At 42.8% G+C, this 10,000-nt stretch overlaps 1 protein-coding gene across 2 annotated transcripts in view; it reads right to left on the reverse strand.

The window, feature by feature from the left end:
* Positions 1-757: 757 nt before the first annotated feature.
* Positions 758-10,000, reverse strand: part of LOC123502172 (4-hydroxybutyrate coenzyme A transferase-like) — a 12,345-nt gene continuing 3,102 nt past the window's right edge. The window contains exons 3-10 of one of the 2 annotated variants that reach the window (XM_045251400.1): positions 9,936-10,000; positions 9,318-9,413; positions 8,638-8,821; positions 7,838-8,053; positions 4,522-4,659; positions 2,559-2,687; positions 1,861-2,085; positions 758-1,605 (exon numbers count right to left, since the gene is read on the reverse strand). The exon at positions 9,936-10,000 is cut by the window's right edge and continues 84 nt beyond it. In XM_045251400.1, coding sequence (XP_045107335.1) covers positions 1,895-2,085; positions 2,559-2,687; positions 4,522-4,659; positions 7,838-8,053; positions 8,638-8,821; positions 9,318-9,413; positions 9,936-10,000 — 1,019 coding nt within the window. In that variant the 3' untranslated portion in view covers positions 758-1,605; positions 1,861-1,894. Of the gene's footprint in view, positions 1,606-1,792; positions 2,086-2,558; positions 2,688-4,521; positions 4,660-7,837; positions 8,054-8,637; positions 8,822-9,317; positions 9,414-9,935 lie in introns of those variants that run through there. The other variant, XM_045251399.1, reaches the window with a different exon arrangement.

The following is a 10,000-nucleotide window of genomic DNA, read 5'->3' on the forward strand; positions in this document are numbered from 1 at the left end:
TGTCCAACTACACATCATCACCATCACCACCATCATCATCATCATCATCATCAACACAGTATTCCCCAGCTGATGTAAACAGGCCAAACAAACCACACACTTATTCTCTCAGACTTCAATGTACAAGACAGCTCTCTCTATTTCTGTGGTTCAGGTGATAGACTGACGACATTTCTAGTGTATCAAAAGGAGAAACTGTCTTGAAAACTCGACTAGCTAGCTGTCTCTGTGGCCTTGCAAACTTGTGGTAATGAGAGGGGAACGCGTCACTGCTTTCCAAATACCCCAGTTGAAGATACTCGTGTTTTTAAGAGTATTTTTCATGGTTCTGGTGATAGATTGACAACATTTCTACTTTATTGAAATGAGAAACTGTCTTCAAAACCCAGCTATTTGTCTTTGTGGTCTTGGAAAATCTCGTAGTGAGAGAACAAGGCGTTTTTGAATACAGGTGTAAATTTATAACATTCCCAACATCTTCTTTTCTCTCATTCACAGGCTCGTCACTAACAAACAGACCTTCACAACATTGGCTCGTATTCTCAAACACTCTGTACTTCACCTCCACTATTTCAAAAGGCTTTATCGAAATTTACACGAGTTTTTAAAGGTGTTTTTATGGTTCTAGAGGCAGAGTGACAAGATTTCTACATTATTGACTGTAGAAACACTCTTGAAAACACCGCTACTCATCTCTGTGTGGCCTTGGAAAATAGTCGTAGCATTAGAGAGCAGAGCGTTTTTAAGAGTGTTTTTTTTTTTTTTTTTTACGGTTCTAGAGGTTGAGTGACAAAATTTCTGCATTATTGACTGTAGAAACACTCTTGAAAACCCCGCTACTTATCTTTGTGGCCCTGAAAAATAGTCGTAGTGAAAGAGCAGAAGAGCAGAGCGTTTCTAGTTACAAGGAAGGGTACAGCGGGAGAGCATGGTGAAGAGTAAGCTATAAGGCATCGTGCGGCATGGCGTGGCGTGGCGTGGCGTGGCGTGGCGTGAATTCTATCTAGGTGCATTTAGTGGTGTGATATATATGTAGTGGTGTAACATATAGGTTAGGTGGTGGTATAGTTTCCTTTTATTCATGTAACAAGGGAATTATGGCTAAGGGCAACAAAAAGGCCCCCAACTTATATGCCAGTCCCCAAGCAGGTATGGCAGAGAGAAGTTAGCTGAAAGAATGGGATGTTTGTGTGTGTGTGTGTGTGTGTGTGTGTGTGTGTGTGTGTGTGTGTGTGATCAGCTGAAACTACATAAAATAAGGTTAAAATTCCTCTTCCCCATAATAATAATAATAATAATAATAATAATAATAATGATAATAATGATACGTGTTATATATGTCTCATCTACCTATCCGTTTTAAGAATATTTGGCCTCATATACATAACATTATCATCTCTACAAAAATATTAATGCTTCTCATCTTTGGCAGAAATAGTAACGGCTGGTTTCCATGAAGATCGTTATTATGGCCACTCAGGAACACATTGGGACTGACTAAGGTAGACACGAGTAGCTGGCGGCAAGACTTCTCTGATATATAGCACACTGGGGGGGAGCTCTCTCTCTCTCTCTCTCTCTCTCTCTCTCTCTCTCTCTCTCTCTCTCATATACACATCCTCTCTCTATTTCAAGTTTTTCTTTAGATATCACAGTATCTCTCTCTCTCTCTCTCTCTCTCTCTCTCTCTCTCTCTCTCTCTCTCTCTCTCATATCACAGTATTCTCTCTCTCTCTCTCTCTCTCTCTCTCTCTCTCTCTCTCTCTCTCTCTCTCTCTCTCTCTCTCTCAACACACACACACACACACACACACACACACACACCGCTTTCCTCCAGCATCTAGTCATCTATCATATCACCTCTCTCTCTCTCTCTCTCTCTCTCTCTCTCTCTCTAGGGGTCTGGGGAGGGCATGCATTTCAGCCTCTCAAATGACGCCTTCTCCAGGGCCTCGCGGTGGTCAGGGTGCGCGATGTTGATGAGGTGGAAAGCTCGCTGACGGAGGTTCTTGCCGAAGAGAAAAGCGATGCCCCATTCCGTCACCAGGTAGTGAATGTGAGCTCTTGTTGTCACCACGCCGCCCCCTGTGTGTGTGGGAGATGCTGGTCAATGGCTAAATAGATAGATGGAGAGGTAGAAAGATAGAAAGATAGATAGAGATAGATAGATAGATAGAGAGAGAGAGAGAGAGAGAGAGAGAGAGAGAGAGAGAGAGAGAGAGAGAGAGAGAGAGAATAAAGACGTAGTAGCATATTAGAAAGAAAAATATAAACAAAGACAAAATTGCCAGAAAAAAACAAGACAAACAAATGTACAAACAAGTTAATCTCTATACAAACACCATAAAAACAACAACACAACACCATCAACACCACAGCAGAGAGAGAGAGAGAGAGAGAGAGAGAGGGGAGGAGAGAGAGAGAGAGAGGAAGAGAGAGAGAGAGAGAAAGAGAGAGGACAAACACCACAAGACGCAATTATGACCAGGCAAAGAGAGAGAGAGAGAGAGAGAGAGAGAGAGAGAGAGAGAGAGAGTATACAGTGTTCCATAACTTACCTTGCTTCAGGAAGGGGACAATCTTGGACTCGCCTCTGCTGGTGGTGGAAGGCATGGCTAGGATAGGTTTGCCCAGCCCGTCTCGCCCCACAGCAGCGCCTCTAATGAAGTCCACCTGCCCGCCCACACCTGCAACACACACACACACACACACACACACACACACACACACACACACACACACATGTTAATTAAGTATAAATGAATAATGGTAGTGAAAGAAGATAGTAGATTGTCTGAATGCATGTTAACCCCTTCAGTACTGGGACATAATTTTTTACCTAGAGTTTTGTGTACCATTAGACCATTTTATTGACATTAGCAAGGGTCTATGGAGGGCTGAGGATTAATGGCCACAGTGTTCACTATTTTAACCCCTTCAGTACTAGGACGCATTTTTACCTTGAGTTTTGTGCATTTTATTGATTGACATCAGGAAGGGTCTATGGAGGTCAGAAGATTAATGGCCACAGTCTTCACTATTTCAATCATCCACACGAGTTTCTGAAGCTGTGTAAAATCATGAAATAGTCACCAGAATGAATATGGAAACGCGTCATGGTACTGAAGGGGTCAATTGAGAGAGAGAGAGAGAGAGAGAGAGAGAGAGAGATCTACACACCACTCATTCACCACTCATTCACCACAAGAAAACACCATAAATACTCTCTCCCATCACCACACACCCCTCACCACTACACCCATCACTAACTCACCACACACACACACACACACACACACACACACACATGAAGAACAAGAACACCAGACAGGGACCACAAGAACATGAACCAGCGAATAAGACAGTCACGGCTATGTTCAAAATGCTTTACTCTCACCAGAACGGTTTTCAAGGCCACAGAGACGACTAGCAAGGTTTTCAAGTGTGTTTCTCCTCATGATACACTAGAAACCTTGCCAATCCATCACCAGAACCATAAAACATCCTTAAAAACATGAGTATCTTCAACTAGAGCCTTTGGAAAGCAGTGAAGGTGAGAGACTACAAAGCGCTTCAGAATACAGGCTTTAGCGCTTCATGAAACCCTACCTCGACTCAGAGACATTCCAAAACACTACAGACCAACATCTCTACATTATAAAGTCTGTAGTTGAAGTTACACGGATATTTGAGACTGTTTATATGGGTTTAGCAATAGATTATCAACATTTCTACGATATCAACAGGAGAAACAGTGGTTGTGATTCGAAGAGAGGAAAGCGAATCTTCTCTTCATTTTGAACCTTGTAGTTGAAGTAACACGTGTTTTTATGGCTGCTTTAATAGATTTAGCAGCAGATTAACAACATTTCTACAACTTCAACAGGAAAAACACGCAGCTAGTCATCTCAGTGGCTGTGAAAAAACAATGCTAGCGATTCGGAGAGGAAAGCGAATCATAATTACTTTTAAAAGGCTGTAGTTGAAGTTACACGGGGTTTTCAAGATTGATTTTATAGATTTAGCAACAGATTAACACCATTTCTACAGTATCAACGGGAGAAATACTCTTGGAAACCCGGATAGTCATCTCAATGGCCTTGGAAAACAATCGTGGTGAGGGAGCGAGCGATAGAGAGGAGACGAAACACTCAAAATGAACAAGAAACACGTCACTGCCAACCGTCTCATCCTCCAGACATCAGCAATACAACACGAGGGAGCAGAGGGAGTGCCTGTGTGGGTGTCCTTGGCCGTGTGTGTCCGTGTGTGTCCGTGTTAAAGGAGAAGTGTTAACCTGTGACCTTGTGTACAGCGTAGAGGTCACACAGGGCACGCCGGTTACGGAAGAAGTCAATAGGAAGGAAGAAAGGAAGGAAGGAAGGAAGGAAGGTGAAATGTAAGTAGATGATGAAACTGTTGTAATGGAGGATAGGGAAGGAAACACACACACACACACACACTCTCTCTCTCTCTCTCTCTCTCTCTCTCTCTCTCTCAGACACACACACACACACACACCTGAATACATCCTGGTGCCAATGGAGTCGGACACAACCTGGCCAGTCAAATCCACCTCGATGCAGGAGTTGATGGCCGTCATGCGGGGGTTCTTGGCGATCACTGGGATGTTGTTCACGAAGGACACGTCACACATCACTGCAACATTTTGACTTATTCAGTTATCTGGTATTATTGCAGTTTCATCCAATACACCACAGGTAACTATACACGTTCTCACGGTCTAATTCACACTTCTACGAGCATTTCTTAACCTCATTTTACCCTATCGGAAATTGATAATAACCACGACTGAATTTAGGTTAGGTTAGGTTAGGATAGGTCTACGAGTATTTCTAACCTCATTTTACCCTCTCGAAAATTATTAATAACTTCAGGACAATTAAAATTTACCTTAATTCTAGTGCTTGCAGTCTCACCCAATACACCACACGTCACTATACACATTCTCAAGTTCTGGATCACACTTCTACCAGCATTTCTAAACCCCATTTTACCCTATCGGACAATGGGGTTAGGTTAGGTTACTATACATTTCAGCGGTGGACAAACGGTGTTTTTTGCAGATATCTCCTAAACGAATCGTTGGATGAGTATGATATTTCAACACACTACCTTGAACATCCGTTCGTAATTTATGGTTAACATACCACAGTGCTATATGTGTTATGTGAGGAGTTTACTGAGTGATATTACGCCTAATCCAGTCATCATATCAAAGGTGTTATACAGAATCGGACGAGTGTGGGTACTCGTCTAACCCCACCACCACCACCACCACCACCACCCTGAAGAACCCCAGTATCGCTCTGACCCCTATCACCCCTATTCACACCATCAGCCTTCCACCTTTGATTTTTTTTCCCTATTGTAATTACATACGTATAGGTATAATAGTTACATACGTCAGTATGTACATACATATCATACATTAATAATATTATTTAATACAATTGCTGGTATATGTGGACATGAAAACCAGAGTGGGTCAAACGACCGTGAAAGCAATAGCTAATTCCGCTGTTAATGGCCGTATAGCTGGATAATAAGCAACGTATCTAACAACAAAATAATATTATATATAAACTGGACCACTTTTTATGATCAATAGGTAGACAGTACGCAATAAGAGTATCAACTTTTCCTAACAGTAGAAGGTCCAGGTCACAGGTAATTCCAGCACATCATGTTCACATGGTTGACCATAACGACTGCAAACATGGCTCTTCTATATACTACACGTAAACGTGCTGTTGTACAGTAATTATCAACGTGAACCACTTCTTGCCTTCATGAAATTGTACCATACTCGTTAATAATCATATCTATACATACACACTTACAGAACATTATAATGTATAAATACAGTGGTGGGAGAAGTAGGGAGGGACACAGGAGTGAGGGAGGCGAGGAGCTAGGGAGAGGAGAGGAGGGATAAAGAGGGCGAGAACTTCCTAGACGGGGGAGACGTAGTAGTGGTTAGGAATGGTTTGGGTGGGTGTGTGGGGGAGCCACACTTTCATTCGAATGCGTCAACATGACTCGTCGGCTTTGTATTATTTTTCACTCAGTAAACTCCTCACATAACACATATAGCACTGTGGTATGTTAACCATAAATTACGAACGGATGTTCAAGGTAGTGTGTTGAAATATCATACTCATCCAACGATTCGTTTAGGAGATATCTGCAAAAAACACCGTTTGTCCACCGCTGAAATGTATAGTAGTAGGTTAAAACCCCGCTTTCCCAGGAGGTCCCCAAGCTTGTTAGTCATAGGGAAAAGAAATGTAAGATAGGGTATATTGGTTGAAACTGCAAATTTACCACTTTTTTTTTTAATGCAAGATGGGGAAGTTGGCTAAGAGCAAAAAAAAAAAAAAAAAAAAAAAATAAATAAAAGGCCCACTTGATTGCTAGTTCCATTAAAGAGAGTAAGAATGTACCCAAGTCTGCGGCAAATGTCTTGAAACCTCCCTCTTATGTAGGTCTTAGGTTAGGTTAGGTTAGATAGATACACACACTACTGAAGGAGTCGCTGTAGGAGTAACTGAAGGTAGAAATGTGCTTAGAGATAGAGAGTAATAATTTTTTCCGTCTCTCAAAATGTTCTCCACTAAATTTACCGATTTTTTCCCGAATACAAATGAAAAAAAAATATAGTATAAAATTTGGTATATTATCATTATTTTGGGGGGCGTGTCTGTTAGTTAATTGTGTTTTGATGTTTGTATAGAAAGATTACTGGAGAAAGGTGCTGAAGATAGAGAAGGACTTGAGCGATATAATGCTGAAGGAAAGAAAGGACGAGGGAAAGCAAACAAGGAATTAATGAAGGAAGAAGAAGAAGAAGAAGAAGAAGAAGAAGAAGAAGAGAGAGAGAGAGAGAGAGAGAGAGAGAGAGAGAGAGAGAGAGAGAGAGAGAGAGGATCAATGGTGATATGTAGGGTACTAGGTTTAACTTCAGAGAGAGAGAGAGAGAGAGAGAGAGAGAGAGAGAGAGAGAGAGAGAGAGAGAGAGAGGAGGAGGGATAACAGCTCTTCCTCCTCCTCCTCCTCTTCCTCTCCTCCCTGTCCCTTCCTCTCTCCCTCTCTTTATCCCCTCCATTCCGTGTTTCTTTTTATTTCGATCCCCTCCCACTCCCTCCTCTCTCTGCCTCGTTCCTCTCTCTCTCTCTCCCTCCCTCTCTTTCTCTTTCTCTCCTACTTCTATCTCTCTTTCTCCTCTTATCACTCTCTCTCATTCCCTTATCTCTTTCTTCTACATATATTTCTTTTCCACCTCTCTCATTGACTCACTCACTCAGCTATTCACTCTCACTCACTCACACAAACCAAATAACTAACTCATTTTTTCACTAACTCACTCACTCTCTCCTTTTCCCTTCCTTCTCTCCGTCAGTCAGTCAGTGAGTCACGCAATCACTCACTCACTCACTCACTCCGGCAATCAATAGCTTCTCCCTCCACCTCACCCAAGAATCCCCCTTCACCTCCCATTCACACACACACACACACACACACACACCTATCTATCAATCCATCAGTCTATTTGTGTAACTATCTACTCACCTACGTGTCTATTTGTCACACACACACACACACACACACACACACACACCTCCTTCATCTTATACACTTTCTTTTTTTCACACGATGGCAACAAAAAATATACATATCAAAAAAGGCCCACTTGATTGCCAGTTCCCTTCTAGATTAATAAGAGTTACCCAAAATGTGGGACAAATGACGTACACTTGCATCTATCTATAAGTCTATCTATCTATCTATCTATCTATCACACCAATACACGCACCCACAAACGGATTATTATCGACAAAATCAAAGAGTCTTCGTGTGCCGACCAAGAAGCTTCCAGTAATCTTGCCCGGGTGGTAGAACTTGTGAGTGTTAGTAACGCAGCCTGCCTCCACCAAGTCCACGACACCGTCACTGAACATCTCCGAGTGCACACCCAGGTCCTTGTGTCCCTTCAGAGAGGCCAGCACCGCGTCAGGGATGTTGCCAATGCCTGTTGAGAGAAGGAGAGGTAGAGAGGGAGAGGAGAGGTAGTGTTGGTTTTGATGATGGAGAGAATGGGTGAAGGTGTGTGTGTAATGGTGGTTGTCCTTTTTGAGTTGTTAGGAGCGGGTGGGTCAACGGAGAGGCATTTGGTGAAAGCAGCAGGGTAAATTTAGTGGCATTTTAATCATTTTCCTGCGTTATCAACAGGACAAATACTCTTAGAACTCGGCTAATCGTCTCTCACTCTTTTCAAAGGCCTCTAGTTGAAGTGACACGAGTTTTTAAGAGTGTTTCTGTAATTCTAGTGACATGTTAACAAGTTTTCTGCTTTATTAACAGGACAAATAGTCTTTAGAACTCAGCTAGTCGTAGTAGTGTAGTATGTGTGTGTGTGTGTGTGTGTGTGTGTGTGTGTGTGTGTGTGTGTTTTACGGTGTTTTTACGGTTCTAAAGGCAGAGTGATAAAATTTCTACATTACTAACCGTAGAAACACTTAATGAAAACCCCGCTAATCATCTCTGTGGCCTTGGAAAACAGTCGCGGTGAGAGAGCAGAGCGTTTCTGAACACTGACCAACCCAGAACACATACCCATTTGCAGTGTAGCCCCGTTATCCACCAGCTCCTCAGCGATTAGCCTTCCTATCTCGTTCTCCACCTCAGAGCGCGGCTTGGGGCAGTGCTCAGGGAGGTTGTCCAGGCCGTCCACCATGGCGTCAAAGTGGCTCTTGTGAATCACCCCGTCACCAAACGTCCGGGGCATGCATGGGTTCACCTGACGGAGGGAAGGGTCAAGTGGTGGTGGTGGTGGTGGTGGTGGTGGTGAGGAAATAGTGTAATGATGTGGATAAGGATGTGGAGGATTAAATGTGTTTGTTTGTGGAGGTGGAGATGAGGAGGAGGTAGTGGTAGTGATGGAGGACAATGATGTGGAGATAAGGAGGAGGAGGAGGAGGAGGAGGTGGTGGGCTTGTGGTGGGGGTGGTGGTAGTGGTAGTGGTGGAGGAGGAGGAGGAGGAGGAGGAGAAGGAGGAGGAGGAAAGTGGTGTGTTTATAACTAAAAATAGAGAAATAAGATGTAAAAAAAGTGCACCCAGAGAAAGAGGAGGAGGAGGAGGAGGAGAAGGAGAAGGAGGAAGAGCAGGAGGAGGAGGAGAAATGGTGGGTGTTTATTTTAAAGATATTGCAACACTATCACCATCTCCAGTACTACTACTACTACTACTACTACTACTACTACTACTACTACTACTACTACTACTACTACTCACTTGGCCTATGATATACTTGGCATTCTGTACCGCCGCCCTTGCACAATCCACGCTGGTGCCGAGAGAACAGAACCCGTGTTTGTCTGGCGGGGAGACCTGCAAGAGAGAGAGAGAGAGAGAGAGAGAGAGAGAGAGAGAGAGAGAGAGAGAGAGAGAGAGAGAGAGAGAGAGAGAGAGAGAGAGAGAGATAAACAGGAAGGTAGAGAAATAGACAGATAGATAGATAAATAGATAAGTAAACAGCAAAATAGACGTACAAAAATAGATTAATAGATAGACAGACATATATAGATAGATAGATAGATAGACAGACATATAGATAGATAGATAGATAGATAGACAGACAGATAGATAAGGAAAACAGAGGTAGATAGACAGCCAAACAAAGATAGATTAATAGAAACAACAATACATAGAGAGAGATAAGAGACAGAGACAGAGATAGACAGGTAGACAAATAGACATAGATAAATAAATAGAAAGACACGTAGACAAGTAAATAAATAGATAATAAATAGATAGTCAGAGAGAGAGAGAGAGAGAGAGAGAGAGAGAGAGAGAGAGAGAGAGAGTTACCATCACCCACCACCACCACCACCACCACCACCACCACCTCACCTGTACAAGCGCGACGTCTATGTTGATAATGTGTTTGTGGAAGAGTAGCGGGATTTCAGAGAGGA

This window comes from Portunus trituberculatus, chromosome 10 (genome assembly GCF_017591435.1).
Source record: "Portunus trituberculatus isolate SZX2019 chromosome 10, ASM1759143v1, whole genome shotgun sequence".
Classification (NCBI taxonomy): Eukaryota; Metazoa; Arthropoda; class Malacostraca; order Decapoda; family Portunidae; genus Portunus; species Portunus trituberculatus.